At 40.9% G+C, this 27,591-nt stretch overlaps 1 protein-coding gene across 3 annotated transcripts in view; it reads right to left on the bottom strand.

Annotated features, from left to right (window-relative positions):
• The window catches only part of ADAMTSL1 (ADAMTS like 1), a 956,942-nt gene that overhangs the window by 115,975 nt on the left and 813,376 nt on the right, over nucleotides 1-27,591 (bottom strand). For all 3 annotated transcript variants that reach the window (XM_056519753.1, XM_056519743.1, XM_056519759.1), the window contains one exon: nucleotides 20,580-20,881. In XM_056519753.1, the coding sequence (XP_056375728.1) occupies nucleotides 20,580-20,881 (302 nt within the window). The remainder of the gene's footprint in view (nucleotides 1-20,579; nucleotides 20,882-27,591) is intronic.

Genomic DNA, 27,591 nt, shown 5'->3' with positions numbered 1-27,591 from the left:
TGGACCACAATTCACATCATTTGTGGCCTCTTGAACTGGCACGTTGTGTCGAAATTATAGACCAACAATAGTTGAAGAGCACATGTTGACAACACACGATAAATACACACAGAGACAGTAGTGGCTTTTTTTTATTTCTTGCACCAGGCATAAAACGGAACATTTATCAGCAGCATTTGATGCATATCAAATTCCCAAGAACTCCCCAGCTTGGCTTCCTTTTTGCACTGTGTGAATCTTTAAGAAATCTGGGAGGTTTTTAACTGTTCTACAACCAAAAAGACATGAGTAAGATTTGTCTACATTGTGAATGGTGTCTTTGTCATCCACAGACAAATTAGTATGTGGCCAGTGAAACAGAATATATGCTTGCAGCTCTTTTGTTTAGCACACTATTTATGATGCTGATGAAGTGACCACCCATGGGGCTCAGGAGGTTTGATCAAAGCGCTTACCAAAAACCAACGCATTCAATTATATACAAAGGTTTAACTATAGCCAAATAGAATACACGTAGAAGCAAATGGAATATATTTTTACATTTTAAATGGTCACTATAAGACATTAAAGCATAGACCTTTGGTAAGTAGTATGGGTGAATTTATTTTATTTATTAATGTATATTATTGAATTTGTTACTCCCCCCCCCCAATTATTTTTAGTGCTGACTTTCAGATGCCTCCTCTTCTGGTGCCAATCTCAGCTGTGGCCTTCCTTGATCCAGACATGTTTACTCTTCACACCTTGGGTGGTAGCATTGTGTTGTCAAACAAATTGTGACTAATTTATTAGTGTTATCGCCATCAATCTGTGACTACTCTAGGGAACACAACCTGGGGATCTACATAAAGCAAAATCCACATCTCCTTGCAGGAGTTATAAGTGAAGTCCAAGGTTTTTTTTCACACCCTAGTATACGGAAACAGAATATGGAATACAAAATACACATATCTGGTACAAGAAAACTTGCCATGGTAAAGAGCAGATATGTGGCCTGGTGCTCCACTGTTATTCTGGCAAATCAGCCTATGGTTTATTTGTCTTATTTTTTGTTCAATGCATTTTTTTTAAAATATGCAAATTAAGGAATTTGGTACACTAGCCTGGATAATGTGGTAGTTGGTGCCTTGAATAAATTAAGGAGGGGCCTAGATGACTTCCAAGATATTACAAACTATGGTTACCAGGTCTTTGGTTGTGGGACATTGATCCAGGGACTTATTCTTGTTCCAAAGCTGGAGTTGGGAAGGAATTTTTCTCCTAATAGGGGCAATTGTCATCTGCCCTTTAGTTTTTTTTTTTTGTTTTTTTTTGCCATCCTTTGGATTACTGCAGTATGGATACAAGTTGACTCTTGTCTTTTTTCAACCTTATTGACTATGTAATAGACCAGACATAGGCAACCTTTGGCACAGTAGATGTTTTGGACTACATCTCCCATGATGCTTTGGCAGTATTTTGGCTGCAAGAGCATCAAGGGAGATGTAGTCCATAACATCTACAGTGCAGAAGGTTGCCTATGCCTGTAATAGGGTATTACCACAATACATTATGCAATCACTACAACTCTTGCCACCTACACACTGCAGAGCTTAAAGGGAATCTGTCATTAGTGTCATCCACAGTAACCTGTTGGTACAGGCTGGTAGTGCGGCTGACCCTAATGATATTGATACTTACTTATCCCAGATCCGTATCTTTGTTTGCTTCCTTATTGGGGCAGCAGGCTTGGTGCATGGGCGGTGCTCTAGGAGCACACTGACGTCACCGTTGCAGATTCTTCAAGCCAGCTAGGCCGAGTGAGGAATCTGTAGAGGATACATCAGTGTGTTCCTGGAGCACTGCCTGTGCATTAAGCCTGCTGCCCAAATAAGGAGAATAATGGGCAAACTGGACCGCGGATCGGAAAGAATCATTATCATCAGCTTGTACCAACAGGTTAATGCGGGTGACACTGATGACAGATTACATTTAAAACAAAGCCCTTTCAAACCTTACTATTTTTTTTTTTTTTATAAATAAGTTGTGGTTGGTGCATCTAAAGTTTTGTCCACTTTTTAAGATGCACTTGTGAGAGAACTTGAAAGGTGTCATTAGAAAATTACTAAATCAGCTTCATTGCGTCTGTTGTGCATACAGTTGCCCTATATTTTCCTGGCAGTCTCACATGTCAATGGTTATAACAAGTCAATCCTTGCTCTATTGCTATCTGTAGAGAAAGCTATGATACAATTTTTTATATAAACTGTAATGCATGCAGTTTCCTTATATACAAGGTAAACCTACTTTGTCATTAATGACACAACCACTAAGTAAAAAAGCCTGACATGAAAGAGTACCTGTCATGATGTTGATACATTTTTTTAATCCCCCCAGTTTACTCCTCCTATCATGATAAACCATCACCTGTCTTAATTTTTTATTATTTTTTTGTTTTCTACTTTAGTTTTCTTAAGGGTCTATTTACACGGCAGAATTTCTACTTGCAGAATTCTGCCTCAAATTAAAGCCCTTATACTTCTATGGGATTCCGCACTCCCATTCACACTTCGGAAGCCATAGCTCTAGCCCAATCAGAAATCAGGTGATGTTGTCTTGATGGGAGGGGCTGCTCTCACTGAGGAGACAATGTGGATCTAAAAAAATGAATTTTTCTCTCACTTCCTGCATGTAAGTGACAGCTGAAAGAGGAAAACTGTTGTGTATAGCTAATGAATGATATTTAGACAAATGCATAGGTTGGTGAGAGGGAAAGAATGGGCTATGGATTTAGTTCCCCGGAGTACCCCTTTAATTCTCCAGCATTGACTCTTTGCGGAATCTGCTGGACATACATTTTAGACTCCTCCTTCCACCACAATCCCCACATCTATACAAACTATCCCTGTGTATTGCTCCACACAGCAATAGTGCCAACTTTGTGCCCCCTCAAATTGCCCCCATATATATATAGCAGTATATAGCAGGCTCCTTACATATTCCTCATGTTGCCCCCTCTCATACATTTCCCATGTATTCCTTACATTGTTCCCATATTCATTATATTGCCCCCATATTCCTTGCATACATCGCCCCCATATTCCTCGCATAAATTTCCCCCATATTCCTTGCATTTATTGCCTCCATATTCCTCACATACATTGCCCCTGCATTCCTCACATAAATTCCCCCCCCATTCCTCATAAATTGCCCCAACATTCCTCATATACATTGTCCCCAGAATTCTCATATACATTTCCCCCAGATTCCTCATATGCATCATCCCCAGATTCCTCATATAAATTGCCCCCAGAATTCTCATATACATTTCCCCCAGATTCCTCATATGCATCATCCCCAGATTCCTCCTATAAATTGCCCCCAGAATTCTCATATACATTGCCCCCAGATTCCTTATATACCACACGGCGAACACAGAAAGTCCACTTGGTAGTGACAGGATGGAGCCGCGCGACTCAATCCTGTTACCGCCGCACGCAGCGTACTTTGAACTCTGTGTGCGTCTTAAAGGCGCACACAAAGTTTAAAGCGCCCCTTGCTCGGGACATCTGGGACGTGAGTCCTGGATCCCTGAGTGGCACCCTCATCACCTGGGAGCTCTAGGCTAGTGCCTACCTTGCCAATAGGCGCCAGCCCTGGATCTATGCACTCTAGACACTGTGCTGAGCTCCTGCATGTATTTCCTAACTTTTTCCTCTGCCAGGCTGCTGCAGGAGAAAATCTGCAAGCTTTACTCTCTCCATGCTTCCAGCAAGAAAAGAATAACGGCAATGAAGAATTCTTTTACATGAGCTTTTAGTTGATATGTATTACACTGCTCTGGCATTTGTCTTCTTAGATGCTGTGGTTTTTCAGAGCTCTTGTCACTTCTTACAAATAGGATATTAAAAAGAGTTGGGTGACTAAGGAGAAAGAAAAGAACAAGGAGGAGGGAAAGACCATAAATCATGGCCAAAGTGACAAACTATATGTGGATCTTCAAGCTTCCAACAAAGCAAAACCCAGCACTGTTTATATTGAAGAGAATGGCATAATTGTTACATGATATCTGATGACAGCATTGGGAAATTGTGAAGCTAACAGCAGGCTAAATTACTAACTAGTTCCTTCTGGTCGCTACCTCTGCCAGGTGAAAGGTTATGTGTAAAATGATCCAGTTTCATCTCTCGAGACAGTAAAAACAATAAAATTACCTTGAATAGTCTTACCGGTCTGACTATACTCAGAACAAAAAGATTATTGAAGAAGAATTCTGAACCCTATGTCTACAGCAGATTCTCCTTTTTAACATGTCTCTATCCACATTCAATCTAGTGGTTCAACTCAGGTCTGATATATAAAGGTGGCCGCATAGTCCTTAGGTTTGGAACTGCAGATAGTAGAGTTACTGTCCTGGTTTTACAGACTATTTTCCCCATATTGCCCCTAATTATTTCAAAATACTCTACATGTAAATCTGATTCATAGCCAGTCTAACAGAACCGAAAAAATGCATGTAAAATGCCTCTAAGGATATAAAAAGTTTTACGGCATCTCCAAACAAGTGCAGGTGGATTATTAATCGACCGTTTCTTCTCCCACATCTCTGTACCAAGTATTTATCCAAATGTCTTACGATAGGGATGTACCTTTAAACTTTTAAAAGCTGGAACAGATTAATGATACATAGGTCCAAGCTGCTTGCTAAAAGTAATCCAATTTACAGTATGCAGAACTACAGTTTATTTTTGCCCATATCATGTAAACTCACCTAGAGTGCCATTTTATTTATTTAGATCAGCTGCATTCATGTCTTTTATTACATTTCTTTTGGCATGTGATTTTGTCCTGACTCTCCAAATCTTCCAGTGCCTAATGGTTACATCAGGAAGTCAGGCTCTTCCTGTGGACTAGAGGATGACATTATCACCTACCAGATCCTTCATACTAGCTCCCAGACCCCTCTAAGCTCCATGTACAATCTCTATGGGATCAGGATATGTAGTTGTTATATACCTCTCCTAAGGATGTATTCACCCATTGTTTTTCTTGATGCCTTTTTTAAATTTTTGCTGCATTTTCCCCAAGTCACAGCAAAAATTGCGCTTGTATGGTTATTGGGCAAAATTTTTTAAAAATGTGTCATTTTTGCCATGGTTTGGGTAAATCACTGTTCACACACTGCAGCTAATTATTGCATGCTCTTTTGCCGTAACTGTCACATTTTTAACGCTTAAAGAACCTAAAGATGTAAAATCTTCATAAAACACAAATTGTGGTTTTAGGTCAGATCACTTTTACTTTATGATAATATTTCTCTCAAAAACACACTTTGAGTAAGAAAATGCATCAGACGCATCACCGATCCACTTGTGAATCTAATGAGGTCATCAGGGTGATATTAGGCGCCAACAGCCAGAAAATTCATGGAAAATGTAGGCTGCATTACACAACCTAAATCAGTGTACATTTGGAAACCAAAATGGAGCTTATCCCATGTATGCTACATCAGCAAAAAACGGTAGCAAAGGGTATACACAAAAAAAAACTCTACATTATTCTCTAATAAAAGCCTATGCTGCACTATACAAGCAAAACATAAAAATAAACAATAGTAGTTTTAGCTATGTAAAATAGTTACAGATATGTATGTATTTGTGGGCTAAAATACATTTTAGAGTAGTCTCATAGGAAAAAAATTTCCCCTATCCACAGGATAGTCCGAACGCTGTACAAAGCACGGCTCTCCCCTGAAGCGGTGTGTCACAACCCCCACCCGAAGCGGGGGCCGCCACTCCCACTCCATATATCTCTATCTCTTCGGACCCCTCGTGATCTAAAACTTACCCCCTATCTTGTGGATAAGGGATAACTTTTTTTCATGAGATATCTCCTTTAAGGCAATCAAACCTACACCCCATTCTAAACAATGCCCTTTTTTGCTCACAGAGAAGGCAATCCAATCAACATTTGCAGTGCTATTCTTGCTGTCAAAATTATGGAAAGCAAAATGGGACTGGACTCCATTGAAGCCAATATAACACAAAAAGCACTGCTGGGGTCCATCCTGCAATAAATCTGGCACTGAATTTTGGCTTCTGTTATGAGCAAAAATGACAACACATATGTTAACAGGGTCTAAGATCTAGCAACAGCAGCTAGACTGCTTGTGGATTATTTAGAATTAGCAACACATTGGCCCTCATTTACTAACAGGATTCCGACTCTTTTTGCCGGGTTTTGTGCCTAAGCGCGACAGAAGAAAAAAAAAAAACTACAAAATGGGGGTTGTTTTCGGTAAAAGGGGCATGTTCCCTACATTTCATCTAAAATCACTCGTCTTTTCTGAAAACCACTCTGAAAATCATGTGAATTTTCTGGGAAGAAAACCCTACACTTTAAAGCATGTATAAAGTTTCAGAAAGTGGAGTAAATTCTCTGGCTGTTTGCTCCTTTGCCTGCCTCGTCTTTTTCAAGCGATTCTTACTTGTATTTTTAAACAACTTTTTAGCTTTATCTTCAAATTTTTCAACATGTTTTTTTCCCCTATTGTTTCAGTAATAATGGTGAATCTATATATATATATATATATATATATATATATATATATATATATACTCATTTGAGTTCATCTATCTATATGTGTGTATATGCATACAGTCATGGCAGTAAATGTTGGCACCTCTGAAATTTTTCTAGAAAATTTCACACAGAAAAGGATTCATGTAACACATGTTTTGCTATACACATGTTTATTTCCTTTGTGAGTATTGGAAATAAACCAAAAAAGGGAAGAAAAAAGTCAAATTGGACATAATGTCACAGCAAACTCCAAAAATGGGCTGGACAGAATTATTGGCACCCTTTCAAAATTGTGGAAAAATTAAGATTGTTTCAAGCATGTGATGTTCCGTTAAACTCACCTGGGGCAATATAAAAATCACACCTGAAAGCAGATAAAGAGAGAGAAGTTCACTTAGTCTTTGCATTGTGTGTCTGTGTGTGCCACACTAAGCATGGACAACAGAAAGAGGAGAAGAGAACTGTCTGAGGAATTGAGAACTAGAATTTTGGAAAAATATCAACAATCTCAAGGTTACAAGTCCATCCCCAAAAATCTAGATTTGTCTTTGTCCACAGTGCGCAACATTATCAAGAAGCTTGCAACCCATGGCACTGTAGCTAATCTCCCTGTGCGTGGACGGAAGAGAAAAATTGATGAAAGGTGTCAACGCAGGAAAGTCTGGATGGTAGACAAGCATCCCCAAACAAGTTCCAAAGATATTCAAGCTGTCCTGCAGGCTCAGGGAGCATAAGTGTCAGCACAAACTATCCGTCAACATTTAAATGAAATGAAACGCTATGGCAGGAGACCCAGGAGGACCCCACTGCTGACACAGAGACATAAAAAAGCAAGACTACATTTTGCCAAAATGAACTTGAGTAGGCCAAAATCCTTCTGAGAAAACGTCTTGTGGACAGATAAGACCAGGATAGAGTTTTTTGGTAAAGCACATCATTCTACTGTTTACCGGAAATGGAATGAGCCTACAAAGAAAAGAACACAGTTCCTACAGTGAAATATGGTGGAGGTTCAATGATGTTTTGGGGTTGTTTTGCTGCGTCTGGCACTGGATGCCTTGAATGTGTGCAAGGCATCATGAAATCTGAGGATTACCAACAAATTTTTGGTCGCACTCTGATTTCAGTTATTTATATAAAGGGTGTGTAACCAAATATTAAGTTAAGCGTGCCAATAATTTTGTCCAGCCCATTTTTAGAGTTTGGTGTGACATTATGTCCAATTTGCTTTTTTCCTCCCCTTTTTGGTTTAGTTCCAATACATACAAAGGGAATAAACACGTGTGTAGCGAAACATGTGTTACTGCAATCCTTTTCTGTGAGAAATACTTCATCTTATAGAAAAAATTCTGGGGTGCCAACATTTACGGCCATGTGTGTGTGTATATATATATATATATATATATATATATATATAGTGGGGCAAAAAAGTATTTTGTCAGCCAACAATAGTGCAAGTTCTTCCACTTAAAAAGATGAGACAGGCCTGTAATTTTCATCATAGGTATACCTCAACTATGAGAGACATAATGAGAAAAAAAAATCATAAAATCACCTTGTCTGATTTTTAAAGAATTTATTTGCAAATTATGGTGGAAAACAACTATTTAGTTAATAACAAAAGTATATCTCAATACTTTGTTATATATCCTTTGTTGGCAATGACAGAGTTCAAACATTTTCTGTAAGTCTTCAAAGGTTATTACACACTGTTGCTGGTATTTTGGCCCATTCCTCCATGCAGATCTTCTCTAGAGCAGTGATGTTTTGTGCCGTCGCTGGGCAACATGGACTTTCAACTCCCTACAAAGGTTTTCTATGGGGTTGAGATCTGGAGACTGGCTAGGCAACTCCAGGACCTTGAAATGCTTCTTACGAAGCCACTCCTTCGTTGCCCGAGGCGGTGTGTTTGGGATCATTGTCATGCTGAAAGACCCAGCCATATTTTATCTTTAAAATCTCACGATACATGGCGCCATTCATTCTTTCCCCTACATGGATCAGTTGTTCTGGTCTCTTAGCAGAAAAACAGCACCAAAGCATGATGTTTCCACCCCCATGCTTCACAGTAGGTATGGTGTTCCTTGGATGCAGCTCAGTATTCTTTCTCCTCCAAACACGACGAGTTGAGTTTTTACCAAAAACTTCTACTTTGGATTCATCTGACCATATGACATTCTCCCAATACTCTTTTGGATCATCCAAATGCTCTCTAGCAAACTTCAGACGGGCCCGGACATGTACTGGCTTAAGCAGGGGGAACCTCCTGGCACTGCATGATTTGAGTACCTGGCGGTATAGTGTGTTACTGATGGTAGCCTTTGCTACTTTGGTCCCAGCTCTCTGCAGGTAATTCACTAGGTCCCCCCCATGGTTGTGGAATTTTGCTCACCGTTCTTGTGATCATTTTAACACCACGGGGTGAGTTCTTGCGTGGAGCCCCAGATTGAGGAAGATTATCAGTGTCTTGTATGTCTTCCGTTTTCTAATAACTGCTCCCACAGTTGATTTCTTCACACCAAGCTGCTTGCCTATTGCATATTCAGTCTTCCCAGGCTGGTGCAGGTCTACAATTTTGTTTCTGGTGTCCTTCGACAGCTCTTTGGTCTTGGCCATAGTGGAGTTTGGAGGGTGACTGTTTGAGGTTGTGGACAGGTGACCTTTATACTGATAACAAGTTCAAACAGGTGCCATTACTTTCAATAAGTTTTTATTGAGATTTTTGTTGTCAGTGAAAATATACAACAGGCGCCAACATAGCGCAAAGAACATCAAAGGAAAAGAAACAAAACATAATACACCTGACAGCAGTCATAAAGCATAAATACATCATATGATCTTGAGAGTTCACTATGTAAAGACTTAGAGTAGCAAACTAGAACTAGTCTTTCCCATCTACATTCTGGAATTGTGCATATATAACAGGGGTGTTACGCCTAGCGCTCCGGGTCCCCGTTCCTCCCCGGAGCGCTCACGGCGTCTTTCTCCCTGCAGCGCCCCGGTCAGTCCCGCTGACCGGGAGCGCTGCACTGTCATGGCCGTCGGGGATGCGATTCGCACAGCGGGACGCGCCCGCTCGCGAGTCGCATCCCAGGTCACTTACCCGTCCCGGTCCCCTGCTGTCTTGTGCTGGCGTGCGCGGCTCCGCTCTCTAGGGCGCGCGCGCGCCAGCTCTCTGAGACTTAAAGGGCCAGTGCACCAATGATTGGTGCCTGGCCCAATTAGCTTAATTGGCTTCCATCTGCTCCCTGGCTATATCTGATCTCCTCCCTTGCACTCCCTTGCCGGATCTTGTTGCCTTGTGCCAGTGAAAGCGTTTAGTGTGTCCAAAGCCTGTGTACCTGAACTTCTGCTATCCATCCTGACTACGAACCTTGCCGCCTGCCCCCGACCTTCTGCTACGTCTGACCTTGCCTCTGCCTAGTCCTTCTGTCCCACGCCTTCTCAGCAGTCAGCGAGGTTGAGCCTTTGCTAGTGGATACGACCTGGTTGCTACTGCCGCAGCAAGACCATCCCGCTTTGCGGCGGGCTCTGGTGAAAACCAGTAGCCTCTTAGAACCGGTCCACTAGCACGGTCCACGCCAATCCCTCGCTGACACAGCGGATCCACAACCCGTAGCCGAATCGTGACAAGGGGTCATATACAATCTGTGAAGGCCTATTACCCCGAGTTGCAATACACGTTTCATATAGTAAATGGAACTCAGATAGGGGGTAACCCTCCTTCACTAAATGTCTCTACAATAGGTGGAATAAATACACAGGTTCCACCTTCTGGAGCCCAGAGATAAGATTTTTTCATAAGACTATGTTGTGTTTAATTTATTCACTATGACTTCTATGGAAGGGATGTGGTGATATTTCAAACAGGTGCCATTAATACAGGTAATGAGTGGAGGACAGAGGAGACTCTTAAAGAAGAAGTTACAGGTCTGTGAGAGCCAGAAATTTTGCTTGTTTGTAGGTGACTAAATACTTATTTTCCATCATAATTTTCAAATAAATTCTTAAAAAATCAGACAATGTGATTTTATGGATTTTTTTCTCATTGTGTCTCTCATAGTTAAGGTATACCTATGATGAATATTACAGGCCTCGCTCATCTTTTTAAGTAGGAGAACTTGCACAATTGGTGGCTGACTAAATACTTTTTTTGCCCCACTATCTCTCTCTCTCTCTCTCTCTCTCTCTCTCTCTCTCTCTCTATATATATATATATATATATGTATATATAGTTATACACTGCTCAAAAAAATAAAGGGAACACTTAAACAACACAATGTAACTCCAAGTCAATCACACTTCTGTGAAATCACACTGTCCACTCAGGAAGCAACACTGATTGACAATCAATTTCACATGCTGTTGTGCAAATGGAACAGACAACAGGTGGAAATTATAAGCAATTAGCAAGACGCCCCCAATAAAGGAGTTGTTCTGCAGGTGGTGAACACTAGGGATCGACCGATTATCGGTTTGGCTGATATTATCTGTATATATTCACGATTTTGGACATTATCGGTATGCCGATAATGCCCCGCTCCCCGGCCAGAGACGACCATCGCCGCCGCTGCCCCATTGCCTCCCCATCCTCTGGCAACATACCGCCGCACCTGCCCATTGCCTCCCTCCATCCTCTGCCCACATACCGCCGCCGCTGCCCCATCGCCTCCCCCCATCCTCTGCCCACGTACTCCTGCAGCCGCCCTGTTCCTGGGGTCTGCGCTACTTCTGGCTCCTGCGTTGTTGCTGTGCGCTGGGCTGCGCAATGACGAGTGACGTCCCCAACGCGACGTCACCGTCAGTGCGCCCAGTGACAGCGCAGGACGCTGCCGGAGCCAGAAGCATCGCGGTCCCTGGGAACAGGTAATTATAAAAACCAGGGATGGGGGAGGCGATGGGGCAGCTGTTGTGGTTAGACTCAGGACCCCAGGACAGACAGGGGGAGAGAAGCGAGCGGTGGCGGCGGTCTCTGGCCTGGCAAAAGCCGCTGCAGTTCATTGATTTAAAGAGTTCTGCTGCCTACAACATCCTCCAGCATGACCGGTTTGGCAGTGGGTCAGTAATGGAGTGAGGTGGCATTTCTTTGGGGGGGCCACACAGCCCTCTATGTGCTTGCCAGATGTAGCCTGACTGCCATTAGGTACCGAGATGAGATCCTCAGACCCCTTGTGAGACCATAGGCTGCTGCGGTTGGCCATGGGTTCCTCCTAATGCAATACAAAGCTAGACCTCCTGTGGATGGAGTGTCAGTAGGAGGAAGGCATTGATGCTATGGACTGGCCCGCTCGTTCCCCAAACCTGAATCTGATTGGGACATCATGTCTTGCTTCATCCACGCCACATTGCACCACAGACTGTCCAGGAGTTGGCAGATGCTTTAGTCCAGGACTGGGAGGACATCCCTCAGGAGACCATCTGCCACCTCATCAGGAGCATGCCCAGGGGTTGTAGGGAGATCACACACACTACTGAGCCTCATTTTGACTTGTTTTAAGGACATTACATCAAAGTTGGATCAGCCTGTAGTGTAGTTTTCCACTTTGATTTTGAGTGTGACTCCATATCTAGACCTTCCTGGGTTGATAAATTTGATTTCCATTGATAATTTTTGTGTGATTTTGTCATCAGCAAATTCAACTATGTTAAGACGAAAGTATTTAATACGATTAGTTCATTCATTCAGATCTAGGATGTGTTATCTAAGTGTTCCCTTTATTTTTTTGAGCAGAGTATATTCCTATAAATATACAGTGACCCCCCGACCTACGATTGCATAAACGGCTATCCGGCAACGCAGACTGCTTCAGCTGCTGCCGGATAGCCGTTTACGGTGCCCTGTGTGCTCCAGTGATGGTCTCTTACCTGTCCCCGACGCTCCGGACCGTCCTCTTCTGGATCCCCTGCATCGCCGTCGCTCTCCATCGTCGTCATCACGTTGCCGCACACGCCGTCCCATCATCCAATAGGAGCGGCATGCGTAGCGACGTGTTGACGGCGATAAGGAACGATGATCCTGGTCAGCGGAGACGGTCTGGAGCGTCGGGGACGCCACGGGGACGCGGCGACAGCGATGGACGGCGACATCAAGGGCAGCGGTCATGGTCCGGAGCGGAGGGGACAAGTGAGTATATCTTCCTATATTTAACATTGCACGGATCCCTCAACATACGATGGTTTCAACAAACGATGGTTCATTTGGAACGAATAACCATCGTATGTTGAGGGACCACTGTATATTTTCACAAATTATTATTATTTTTTTGTCATTTCCTGGTTTATATTTAAAAAATCTGTCGTACTGCGACAGAATTTTCATTGCACCAGATTTATGCATGCGCCAGATTTTAATGTGCGACAGTATCAAAGGGGTATTCCAGGATTTTTTTTTTATTTGACTATGCTACAGGGGCTGTAAAGTTAGTGTAGTTCATAATATAGTGTCTGTACCTGTGTGTGATGGTTTTCTCACAATTCTTCTGTGATTTTCACTCCAATATTTATTTTTACGCGCATACAAAATAACTGTTGTCTCAGATTTTTCCCAGCTTGCAATGCGGCCGAGACCTGAAGACAGGGAACCTGTCTGCTTCAATGAGTGGAAGGATCGCTTGGTGGGAGAGAGATCAATCTGCAACAGCTGTAGGCTCCCTGATTGAAAACCACACTGATTTGAATGGATGCAGCTCATTTATGTTTCAATGGGTGAGGTGGCTGATGTGTGGAAGGGAGGAAGATGGAAATGCCGGACCTCGCCGATTGGGCTGATGTCTGGTATTAATCCATTAGACACTGCAATCATAGTTGATTGCGGCATCTAAAATGGGATAAAAGTCATGCCGGCTAGCTCAACGGGCTGTTTGGGACCACTGCAGTGAAATCGTGGTGTGCCGAACAGCTAAGAGGACAGCGGGAGGGTTTTTACCTGTCCGATCTGTCCCTCTCATGCTCCAGTCAGCCTCAGCAGGCTGGAGCAGTCGAGCCCCAATAATGATAAGCAATACTATGCTATGGCATAGCATTGTTCAGTGTATGCAATCTACGGATTGCATGTAATAGTGCCCTATGGGAACTAAAAAGTTGTGTAAAAAAAAAAAGTTAAACGTTTTTTTTAAAAACAAAAATAAACAAACATGTGGTACCACTGCGTGTGTAAATGTGCAAACTGTAAAAATATTATGTTAATTAAACCACATGATCACTGGCATACACTTAAAAAAAATTAAAATTTCAAAATTGCTAATTTTTGTCACTTTGTATACCCTAAAAAAATGTATAGCAAGCGATCAAAAAGTCCCATCAAAACAAAAATGGTAACAATATAACCTGCAGACCATGGCGCAAAAATATGCCCTCATACAGCCACGTATACGGAAAATTTTAAAAGTTATAGGGATCAGAGGAGGACATTTTAAACATGCAAATTTTCGTACAAATAGTTATCATTTTTTTTTAAAGTTAAACAAAATAAAAGCGGGGTATCATTTTAATCGTATGGACCTACAGAATAAAGGTAAGGTGTCATTTTTACTGAAAATTGCACTGTGTAGAATCGAAAACCCCCTAAAATTTACAAAAGGGCATTTTTTTTTCCAATTTTGACCCACAAAGATTTTTTGGGGGGGTTGCTGTAAATTTTGTCTTGAAATGATTGATGTACCGTATTTATCGGCATATAACACGCACTTTTTAGGCTAAAATTTTTTGCCTAAAGTCTATGTGTGTGTTATACGCCGATACCGCCCCAGGAAAGGCAGGGGGAGAGAGGCTGTCGCTGCCCGCTTCTCTCCCCCTGCCTTCCCTGGGGTCTAGAGCCCTGCTGCCGGCCCTTCTCACCCCCTGGCTATCGGCGCCGCTGCCCGTTCTGTCCCCCTGACTATCGTTACCGGCGCCGATAGCCAGGGGGAGAGAAGGGGCAGCGGCACCCATTGCCGGCGCCGCTGCCCCGTTGCCTCCCCCCATCCTCGGTGGCATAATTACCTGGGTCGGGTCCGCGCTGCTGCAGGCCTCTGGCGTGCGTCCCCGGCGTCGTTGCTATGCGTTGCACGGTGCATGACGTCAGTGCGCCGCGCCGTGCATAGCAACGACGCAGGGGACGCACGCCGGAGGCCTGCAGCAGCACAGACCCGACCCAGGTAATTATGCCACCGGGGATGGGGGGAGGCAACGGGGCAGCGGTGCCCCTTCTCTCCCCCTGGCTGTCGGCGCCGCTTCTCTCCCCCTGGCTATCGGCGCCGGCAATGGGGCGCCGGTACCGATAGTCAGGGGGACAGAATGGGCAGCGGCGCCAATAGCCAGGGGGAGAGAAGGGCCGGCAGCACGGCTCTAGACCCCAGGAAAGGCAGGGGGAGAGAAGCGGGCAGCGACGGCCTCTCTCCCCGTGCCTTTCCTGGGGATGTATCGGGGTATACACGCGCACACACGCACCCTCATTTTACCATGGATATTTGGGTAAAAAACTTTTTTTACCCAAATATCCTTGGTAAAATGAGGGTGCGTGTTATAGGCCGGTGCGTGGTATACCCCGATAAATACGGTAATTACAAAGTACAATTACAATTAGTGGCACAAAAAACAAGCCCTTATATGGGTCTGTAGGTGGAAAATTGAAAGCGTTATGATTTTTGGAAGGTAAGGTGGAAAATACGAAAGTGCAAAAAAAAAAAAAAAAACTGTGGTCCTTTAGTGGTTATATTATCATATCTGCCCTTAATCTTGATTCTGGTTTCTGAACTGTATGTTAGTATGCTATATCCTGTCTTTAAATATCTGTTTGTTGCTTTGTGCCATTTTTGTTCTATTCCTGACTTGTTCCCCGACATGTACTGTTCCGTTTTTTTACTTGACGCCCATGCACTTTACCACAGTACAGGACTGTCTACGTGGTTGTCAATCTGTCGCATAGGGTGAATGGGCAATAGGAAGGGACAGCGGTTTTAGGCACAGTTAGGGTTCACTAACTCCCTGACTTGTGATGTATTGTCTCAAGCAGCAAAGCAAGCTGGGAAAGGTCCAAGACAACACTCAGGCTGCAGAAAATTAAGTTCCAGGGAAAAGAAAGACAAAGAAATTTGAGACCAGCCATCAAACACAGGTAAGTGAACTATATTAGTAAACAGACTAAATTTGATGCACCTGTCTTACATTTAAAGAACCAAAAATCCTAGAATACCCCTTTAAAGGAAATTTGTCATCAGTGTCACCTGCATTGTTGGTACAGACAGGTTAGTTGAGTGATGACAGATTACCTTTCACAATCTATATTTTTCTTAGAAAGCTAACAGCATAAGCGATATGAAAATTATGTAATATACTTGATATGCTTGAGCGCCATCTCCCCCAGCACACATTCTCATACTTACAGTTAAAGGGGTACTCCCCTGGAAAACTTTATTTTTTTTAAATCAGCTGTTGCCAGAAAGTTAAACAGATTTGTAAATTACTTCAATTTAAAAAAATCTTAATCCTTCTAGTGCTTATTAGCTTCTATTTGCTCCACAGGAAGTTCTTTTCTTTTTGAATTTCCAGTAGGAGCAAATCCCCGTAGCAAACCTCTCCTGCTCCAGACAGTTCCTAAAATGGACATGGACAGAGGAGTCAGCAGAGAGTACTGTGGTCAGACTGAAAAGGAAATTCAAAAAGAAAATAACTTCCTGTGGAGCAAATAGAAGCTGATAAGTACTAGAAGGATTAAGATTTTTAAATAGACGTAATTTACAAATCTGTTTAACTTTCTGGCACCAGTTGATTAAAAAAAAAAAAAAATGGTTTCCAGAGGAGTACCCCTTTAAAGTGTAAAGCATAATCCAAATGTTGTTATTCCTTTTTTTTTCTTTTTCTTTAGATGTATAAATGTATTTGGGAAATTAAAGAGGTTATCCAGGAATAGAAAAACAGAACTAATTTCTTTTAAAAACAGCTCCACATCTGTCCCCAGGTTGTGTGTGGCATTACAACTTGGCTCCATTCACTTCATTGGAACGACCTGCAGAACCGTACCCAACCTGGCAACAGACGGGGAGTGTTTTTAGAAAAAAAAGAAATTAGCTCTGTTTTTCTATCCCTTGATAATCCCTTTAAAGAATAACTCCGATGACAGTGTTGTGGCAGGCTACCTGTTTAAATCTTCCGGCAACTTTGTAGCCTGATGGTCTATTCACACGTACAGTATTCTGTGCAGATTTGATGCGCAGGATTTTCTTATGCAGATTTCAATGTAAACTGAACACAGCTTGAAATCCTGCGCATCAAATCTGCACAGAATACTGTACGTGTGAATAGACCCTGAGACTACAGTGATCAGGATAAGGATTTGCCAGAAGTCCCATAGACTTGCATGGGGCTTTAGACAAATCTGTATACAGATCACTGTAGTCTTGGGTTGCCAGGAGATTAAAACAGATCTTTTGCTGCTGCACTCATCGGAGTTATGCTTTAATTTCGCAAATACATTTATACCTCTAAAGAAAAAAGAAAATAACAAAATTTGTATCATAAAAACAGGTGACATTTCAAAGAGGAAAAGGGATTTGCCATTGAGCACAAAATAAAAATTGTATTAGTGTTGTAAGTTTACGCAGTTGAAATGAGTCTAGTAATAAAACACCACTTTCTAATAAAATGTCTACAAAAATATGAGGCAGCTATAATGGGAAGCAGTAATGCTTGGAAAAAAAAATAAAAAAAAGGAACCATGCTGGAAAGGTTCTGCTGAAACGTAGGGTAGGCTAGAAAAAATAAAGGAAAGGTAATATAAAATACTCCTAATATTAGGCGTACAAACTACACTCTGGTTGACTTCATTCCTTAACAATTTAGAAAATTACAAACATACTGCAGTTTACTTTTAATTCCTGAGGAACTGAGGCTCCTAAGAAAACAGCAGCGCTCATATTATTACTGGAAGTGACCTGTTCCAGTTCAGCAACAATGTAGATTGAGTGAAACGTGTTAAATGAGGTTACAGGCATGGCATCCAGCTGTCCATATAAAATAAACATTTTGGAACTCATATGTGTTTTTTTTGTATTTTGCCATATGCACCACGTGGAACCACCTGCTTATAACACACTTTTACAACTACAGAATGTTTACAGTTCCTTGAGAGCCAGCGCCATAGGATGGAAGGGCTTTGTAAGGGAGTGCAAGCTACTGTGCCTCGGCAGAGTCAGAAGATTCTATGGGGATATAAAAGTCACTCATCCAAAACCAAGTAAAAGGTGTTTTTTTACTGAATCCCCAACATCAGTGCCAGAGCTTAGCCAATATATTCACACTTACGCACATGTGAATATAGTCTGCAGCTAGGAATGGTAATTCCATTCTTTGCAAGATATTGGGCTTCATAAAAGTAAGGAAGAGGTAAAAATCATCACTCTCTTAAAACATTACTTCAAAGAAAACTCATAAAAAGTGAATTTTAAAAGGGTCCAACAACAGAAATGTTATAGACATTGATATTTCTTCTGGGAAAAGTAGTTACTTCTTCCCTAAATGATACAGGAACCTCTTTTGGAAGACAAAGAGGAAGTTGATCCTATAGTAATATAAGGCCAATTTCTAAGTCTGGGTGTAGGTTAAAGGGGTTCTCCGGTGCTTGGACATCTTATCCCCTATCCAAAGGATAGGGGATAAGATGCCTGATCGCGGGAGTCCCGCCGCTGGGGACCCCTGTGATCTTGCAAGCGGCACCCCGTTTATAATCAGTCCCCGGAGCGCGTTCGCTCCGGGTCTGATTACCGGCGACCACAGAGCCGATGGCGTCTGACGTCATGCCTCCGCCCCCGTGTGACATCATGCTCCGCCCCTCAATGCAAGCCTACGGGAGGGGGCGTTACAGCTATCACACCCCCTCCCGTAGGCTTGCATTGAGGGGCGGAGCGTGATGTTACACGGGGGCGGAGGCGTGATGTCACATGCCGCTGGCCGTGTGGTTGCCGGTAATCAGACCCGGAATGAACACGCTCCGGGGACTGATTACAAACGGGGTGCTGCGTACAAGACCCTGGGACTCCCGCGATCAGGCATCTTATCCCCTATCCTTTGGATAGGGGATAAGATGTCTAAGCACCGGAGTACCCCTTTAAAATACAGCTGTCCTGTACTATGGCCATCTATGCTACTTTGCACTGGACAACATTATGTTCATGCAGACGACAACCGGACTATTATTTGTGCTTCCTAGAAAAAGCCGTAATGATTTCCAAAATGGCAGAATAGGAATGTTGGTGGTTGGACATCCAATAATCATATTCTATGAGAAGGATAGACCATCTATGGTAATCGAGTAAATAATTTAAGCTTAACTTCCCCCCCCCCCCAGTTTTGGGGAAGAAAAAGTGTGTCTTATACGGCGAAAAATAGGGTAATGTGAGAGGCACAGCAGTGATGGGGCTCAATGTAAACTGTACAAGAGTGCGGAGACTTGTTTTTTTAGCAATCGGGGGAATACAGGTTGAGGATGACTCAAGTAGATGTAATGTCTACTTCTGCTGCACTGAGAAGAGTATTGGGAGCAAGCGTCTGTTAAAAAGGTAATTGTACATGTTTAGGGTGTAGGCTTAGTGTTATGCATCTATTTTGTGTGTAGTGTCCAGTGGCCTTCTTTAAAGTTTTTCATCTGAACTCCAGAATACTGATTCAACTCAGAAACACACTTCAATCCTGTTCTCCAATTATAAAATCTTGTTCTAAATAACATTTCTTAACCCTGGTGATACAAGATGTTAATATAGCCCAAAGTCTTAGTTTGTAACCATTTTATAGAATGAAAATCAAAAATTAAGAAATGGAAGAAATCCACCATACAATAGAACACAATATTTAGCCTTGCTTTGGGCTACCTGGGCATGTCTACTACTTGCATGTAAACAAGACGGTGTCACATAATTTCTCTGATTCTCGGAAGGTCTTACTTCTCACCAAGAAAGCTGATAAATCACATATTGCGAGTTACACACATGTGCTTATGGAAAAACATTTATATAAGAACTTGGAACCTGAATAAAACGCATTCATGTGCCAGAAAATAGTGCCTGATGAATAATAAAAGCACTTGGCACCTCACTTCCCGGGGACGCAAAAAGACTCCACAGAGAAATGTTTGTTTTCCTAACCACAAAAAACTAAGGTCAATCTTATCAAACCTCCATTACTCAACATACATATACATAAGTTGTTACAAATCATACACAGTCCCATACAGTGTTAAACATCCTTATCAAGGAAAAGCATGGCATAATTCCCAAGTAGTCATAGCCCTAGACTTTTAGAAGAGAACACTACAGGTCACTCCAGTTTGGAAATTCTGCACATTTGTTTGCCCTTTAATTATTGAACATTGCAAAACAAATAATGTACAAGCCAAGATATATTAATACTGTATATATATATACCATATTTGACTTAAGGGTCAATAGACCATAAGTGCTTAATCATTTACACTAATGAAAATCATCTATAAAGATTATACATGTCCTGACCTTATGCTTGCATGTTTGTATTCACAGCGATTGGTTGTGACATCAGAAGAGTTCATTGGTGCCAAACTATAAACTATACATTGTGGCCCTCATTAACCATTGCAAACTAGACATATTTTGTTGGGTTTTGAGCCAGAAATTCTGTCTGTGCTAGAATTTGCGTTAGAATTGAAAAAAACCTGACTAACTCTCTATTTTACTGAGAAAAACAATGGCCACTGAAAAGGGCGTGTTCCCGACATTTTCACAAAAACCTGACATATTTACTAAGGTTTCCACAGAAAATGTGGTGGATTTCAGCTGAGGAAAACCAGACAGATCAGAGCATGTGTAAGAAAAGCAAAGTGTAGGGAAAGAGGAAAATGTAGGGAGATACCACGGGAAAAAAATTTAGGGAATTAAAACCCACAAAGAAACCTACACTCTACTCTTAGTAAATGAGGGCCTGTTTCTGTACATCTTGATAAACGTACATCAGTGTAATCCAAAACAATAATACTGTTGAAGTTTTGTAGACAAAAAAGGTGGGACACTTACCTCCACCACAAGATTCAGAGCACTCTGAGAAGCCTTCATACTCCCAGTCATAGAGTTCATCAATATCCTTTAGACCTCCATTCTCCAGCTCTTCTTCATCTGGGTTAAACTCAACAGCTTCCCCATTGCAGGACCCACTATAACATGTTCTTTGAGTGACTGGTTGTGGACCCTCACACTCGTCTATTGGCAGATCCGCAACAGTTTGTGCAAATGACAAGAGCACCTGGCACTTCACACTTCTGTGTTGAACGCCTATTCCACAGGAAACACTACACGGGGACCATGGTTCGGGAATGAATCTGTAAAACAATACCAAGCAATATGTCTAAATTGAGTCCACTACATAGTGCACATTGGAGATATACAAAATATAACACAAATAAAATCAGTAAAATGATAAATATATACGGTAGCTTTCGACAACTAAAATAGTGAAAATCTATGGTAATATTGTAAAAACATTTATATATATATACAGTAACCCCTCGACCTACGATGGCCCCGACATACGATCATTTCAACATACGATGGCCTCTCAGAGGCCCTCGCATGTTGAAGGCAGCATCAACATATAATGCTTTTGTATATCGGGGCCATCGCATAAACGGCTATCCGGCACCGCTGACTGCTTCAGCTGCCATAGGATAGCAGTTTACGGTGCCCCGTGTGGTCCGCTGACGATCACCCACCTGTCCTCGGGGCTCCGGCGTGTCCTCTTCGGGATCCCCTGCATCGTCGGCGCTCTCCTTCGTCATCATCACGTCGCTGCGCACGCCGCCCCGTCATCCAATAGGAGCGGCGTGCGTAATGGCGTGATGTCGGCGACGGAGAGAGAAGATGCCAGGGAAGCAGAGGCCTTACCGGAGCGTCGGGGACACCCCGGGGACACAGCGACAGCGATGGAGGGCGACATCCAGGGCAGCGGTGACGAGCGGTGACGGTCCGGAGCGGCGGGGACAGGTGAGTACAACTTCCTCTACCAGTGGTCTTCAACCTGCGGACCTCCAGATGTTGCAAAACTACAACTCCCAGCATGCCCGGACAGCCATGGTGTTGTAGTTTTGCAACATCTGGAGGTCCGCAGGTTGCAGACCACTGTCCTATACTTTACATTGCACGGATCCCTCAACATACGATGGTTTCAACAAACAATGGTCCATTTGGAACGGATTACCATCGTATGTTGAGGGACCACGGTAATATATATATATATATATATATATATATATATATATATATATACTGTATACCGTACATATTCACTATTCTACTGTAGTTCTAGACAGCTAAGCCAGCATATTGGCTTATTCAAAGTAAATAAATAAGATGGAGCTAAGGGTACAAAAAAACCTACTCAAGACAGTGCATCTTATATTTTCCATAGCATTGTCAAATTGAAGAAAAGTAATTCAACTTTAATAAAGTGTCTGCACAGCAGACTTATTACCCAAATATAGATCGATGTATATGGTGCAATAGTATATATCAACTTAATGATAGGAATAAGACAGAGTTCAGAAGTATATTCATTTACCATGTAGGCTTTACTAGCCCCAATAGTTCTTTCATGGTGAGGCACTGAATACGGGCTTTGATTTAGACGGCCTCTTCTAAAACATAAAACCCCTTTCTAGTTATTACAAACAATTTCCTCTCAATTGTGCTGAAGTAAAATTGCTGGTTGTAAAAAGCTACCCAGGTCCACTAAATGCTTTCCTAAATACAAGTCAATAAAATCATATAATGGGCAGCAAATGTCTTTGGACCTATTTGTTACAGAGGCAAGAATTTCAGATATTTTTTTTTATTTTTTTAATGTGTTTTTAGATGATTTTTGATTCACAAGCTTATGCATTAAATGGGTTTTTACTATTTTGTTATTCCCCAAAATCAATCAATCAACCTATATATTACATATCTTTATATCTATCACAAATCTATTACATATCTATCTATTTCATATCTATCTCATATCTATCTCATATCTATCTATCTCATATCTATCTATCTCATATCTATCTATCTATCTATCTCATATCTATCTATCTCATATCTATCTATCTATCTCATATCTATCTATCTCATATCTATTTCATATCTATCTATCTCATATCTATCTATCTCATATCTATCTATCTATCTATCTCATATCTATCTATCTATCTCATATCTATCTATCTATCTCATATCCATCTATCTCATATCTATCTATCTCATATCTATCTATCTATCTATCTATCTATCTATCTATCTCATATCCATCTATAATATATCTATCTATCTCATATCTATCTCATATCTATCTATCTATCTCCTATCTATCTATCTATCTATCTATCTATCTATCTATCTATCTCATATCTATCTATCTCCTATCTATCTATCTATCTATCTATCTCCTATCTATCTATCTATCTATCTCATATCTATCTATCTCATATCTATCTATCTCATATCCATCTATTATATATCTATCTATCTCAAATCTATCTCCTATCTATCTATCTATCTATCTATCTCATATCTATCTATCTCATATCTATCTATCTCATATCTATCTATCTATCTATCTATCTCATATCGATCTATCTCATATCTATCTATCTCATATCTATCTATCTATCTATCTATCTATCTATCTATCTATCTATCTATCTCTAGATCCATCCAAAGAGTGCATACTTTATTTGAGATCCAGTTGTGTCCTATGGCCCTCTCTTAGCCTGTCATTGAACTCTACTGAGTTGTATTGGAGGGGATGAGACTAAAGATTGCCATTTCTTTCTTTCGTTTTTTTTCTCTTTGTTCAGATACATTTCCATTTGTTATATTGCACAATGATCAAACAACATTAAATCATGCCAAAGCAAATATCATCTTTCCTGCACCTTCCACACACTGAGTAAAAAAGAGGGAGAGGAAAAAAAAAAAAAAAAAAAAAACATAACTAGCACAAAAATATTTTATTTTAATAAAAAAATAACATATTTGTAAAATGTATTTTTCAAAAGTGGATAGCTGAATTTTTTTCTGGAAAGATTACAAAATAGAACAGAAACTGATACCTAAACTAAATGTCCGCCTATATTAGTCATCAACCATTTTCCTTTCCATGAATCTTTTTTTTAGGAAGTAAGAACCAATAAATACACAAATATAGAATGTTAATTTCAAAGCAGTGAACTAAACTGCAAGCAAAGATGACTTATGTATGACAAATGGAACAAATGTTTTATTTATTAATGACAGATACAAACCATGAGGTATAACTCTTTACATTTTTTTTTGAGCTGGCTGCAAATCCAATAATGCAGCAAGAAGGGATCCTTTATTGTTTCAGTAAAAATACAAACAAACAAACAAAAGAAAAACTTCAAAGCTAGTGCAGCCCTGTGATGTGAGTCGGGCTAAGTTTCGACTTGTTTTTTGTGTGTATTTTGCCCAAAAAAAACACCAAAACGGCTTCATGGTAGGGCTGGGCGCTATACCAGTTCATACCGAATACCGTCATTTTTGCGCTGCACGATATAAATTCTTCCCCATACCGCAATACCGCAATTATCAACCCAGTGCTCCGCTGTCCCCACATCGGGGAACTAATCATATGTGACCCGCCAGCGCTGTTCTGCCCCCCAATTAATTATCAGCCCAGCGCTGCACTTCTTACATGACAGTGGGTTCAGCCTATCACCAGCCGAGGCGGAACATCGCTGCGGCCGATGATAGGCTGACGGCTGTCCTACGTTCCCATCCCCAGGAAGATGGACTGATGGGGAAGGTGAGTTAAAGTTTATTTTGTTTATCTTTTGCAGCCCGGGCATAGGGATACAGCGTACAGCATTTATTATCCTTTTGGTGTTTTTTAACTCCTATTTGGCGTTTTCCAGCTCCTTGGCAGTTTTTCAAAATCGCAGCATGTTGAGCTTATGGCGTTTTTCCCCCCTGAAATCGTGGCGTTTTTTCTCCCATAGAAGTCTATGTGCCATGTGGGTTTTAACATGTGTTTTTGCAGGAGGTTTTTATTCTTTTTTTGAATTTAGTAATCTAAAAAGGGATGAAGATACCTTTTTTAATAAAATTTCGTAGGGTACCATTTAAAAAGAAAAAAAAGATACAGTAGGGATGGAAAAATTGTATTTAACGAAATTTATATTTTTTATAACAAAATTTTTAAACAGGGATCAAGTTATATGGGCAGGCGGGGACCTAAAAATGTAGCTGGAAGTATTAAAAATTAATATTTTAATTTTTTATTAGTAATGTATTTTAATAATGTGTTTAATAAAGTGAGTGTGTGTTTTTAACTTTGTTTTCTTTATTTTTTTACTTGGTAGTATTACTACTCCCAGCATGGAACAGACTGTTACATGTTGGGAGCAGTAGTACCTGTACTAATAGACAGATCGCCCCGGGTGTCACTTCTGACACCCGTTGCGATCCTCTGATATAATGTATAGATGCGGGCAGCCGCTCTTCTCGGGTCCGCTGCACTGTAGTATATGGCCTATATATATACACCTATTCATATTTCCCGCAGAGAGTTGTGATTGACTCGAACCATCTGGCCAATCACAGCTCTCTGCGGGAAATATGCATCTGTGATGTGAAGAACCTCACATTGCAGAATACAATGCAAGGGACCAGAGAGAAGTGGCCGGCTGCCCGTTTCTATACATTATATAGGAGGGGCGATTTGTCTATTAGTACAGGTACTACTACTCACATCATGGAACACATGTAAATGGCCCCTTTCTACAATTTTATTATTGCCGGCTACATTTTTAGGTTCCTGTCCGCCCACATAAATTGATCCCTGTTTAAAATGATTAAAAATGTAATTAAATAAATTTTTTCCATCCCTACTTTATCCTTTTTTTTTTTTTTTTTTTTACAACAACAAATTTAGAAAAAAATGCCAAAGGGGCCAAAAATGCTATTTCCTCTACAAAATGCTGTGGCATTTTTTTTCTGCCGTTTTTTGGGGCCAGAAAAAAAAAAAACTAGTACAAACTTAGCCTCAATGTTTTCATTCTGCTGACTATATAGAAGAAACTGATATACATAAATTGAGTTGTAGAACTTTCAAACTTCATATACAGCATCAACCTTGAAGTATCCGTTTTTTGCTAAAGCAAGGATTTCTCCCTGCAGAACCACTGGATTTATCTAAAATGGTGCTAAATCCATGTAATTAGACAACACAGTGGCAGCAATCCCTGAAGCTATATTACGATTACAAGCATTGTACATCTGATAAACACAGTATGGTTTGTATATTTGCAGTAAGTGGGTGATAGAAGAAACATGCAATATTCCTACACTCTAAATGGTATTGCACTAGGAGTGCCCTTTTATGTCCTCTTTTCTTCCTTAGTATAAAAAGATAGACATATATGTTTCCCAAAAGTTGGCTGAGCCTGTCAATTCTGGCTGTGTGTAATGTGTATTGGGACTTCCCAACTTATCCCGTTGGCAGATGTTGGTAAAAATTTGGATCATAAATTTTGGGTTTCAAGAGATAAGATGTTGCCAGAGTAATCTGGCAGAAATATATTTCTCTTTCCCCATTAAAATAAATAAACTCTCATGTATCCAATTATGGGGGACTCAGATAAAATATATGTTTATCCAGCAAGGGTCCAGCCAACAGCTACTGCATGTGTATGGCCTGAATATCCTGCGAACTTAGGCATGAACTGCAAATACTCTAATAAGGAACAATAATATGTTGCCTTATATGGCTATGCGCACCTGAACTTCATAAATGATCAATTGTAAAGTTACTTTCACAAGAAGGTAGAGTGAATGTAAATATTAACTGTGAAATATTCCAATGTAATGGTAGGATTCATCCAAGAAATAACATAGGTAAAGTGCAAAATGGCATAAAATTCATAAAGCCAATGCTCATGATATAATGATCGTAGGTCTGGAGAGCCCCCGATGCCGCCGCAGCTGCTGCCATCCCGTTATTTAAGACAAATACAATTTTATGTGTGTATGTATTTATACACCTGAATGTAAATGCTTTCAGAGCAAGTCAGGCATGAATATTTGAATTAAAACATAATAAATGACACTAGGGCCTTTGTTAGGTGTAGTTGTAAACTGAAGAACGCAAAGCCCAGCGTAGTTTTCATTATGCCTGCTAATGTGTGTTATATAGGAAAATAGATCCCAGCAATGTAGTAGCTCGCCACATGTGCTTCATTTGCAATATAATACAGTGTATATTAAGTTGCCCTACATGGCAATTGTACTCCTCTGAAAGGAAAATTTATTTGACTACATTAATATTTCAATTTCAGCCCTGTAAGCTCCTGCACAGAGAGAGTAGGGAACGCTACAGATCAAAGCTGTAAATGGCGCCTATTAATCATACTGCAACGGGAAATCGTCATAGCTGCATTTTAATAATAGCATTTCTAGTTTCCTTACAGAAACACTGTGGTTGCAGTGCTGAGTACTTTAGCATCATTTCCTTTCAATGACTTTCCAAAAACTTTACCTGAATAATTACCTGTAAAAGCACAACACTTTATATTCCTTCACAAATCATATTCACGCCTCTGTTTTTCCATAAGGTTTTTTTTTTCTATCAATATAAGGACAGGACTGAGCAGTGTTTGGTTAGGAATCTTACAAAGTGAGAAAAGGGAAAGCTAAAAGTAGTAACAGACTAAAGAAAAATAATTAAATATCCCACACAATGACGTGCATTGCTCTTGCGGCAAAACGATTGGTAGTTGAATGTAAAAAGCAAAAAAGAAAAACAACTAGAAGAGGTTTAAAGAGGTTATCCCAAGATCAAAGGTTATCCTCTATCATACCACCGGGGATTAACCACTGGGACGCCCACCTCTCCTTCCTCTTTCTATTGAACTTTGATAAAGATTGAATGGAGCAATAGTGAAGCATATGCAGTGTTGCCCAATTTACTTTTTGATCCACCAACAATCCTTTACTAGTTTCTTATCAAAAATCCCAGTCATTTTGTTGCTGTAGGATC

The sequence above is a fragment of the Hyla sarda genome, chromosome 1 (genome assembly GCF_029499605.1).
Source record: "Hyla sarda isolate aHylSar1 chromosome 1, aHylSar1.hap1, whole genome shotgun sequence".
Lineage (NCBI taxonomy): Eukaryota > Metazoa > Chordata > Amphibia > Anura > Hylidae > Hyla > Hyla sarda.
Note: the sequence above shows the minus strand (reverse complement) of the source record. Positions and strands in the feature narration are given on the sequence as shown.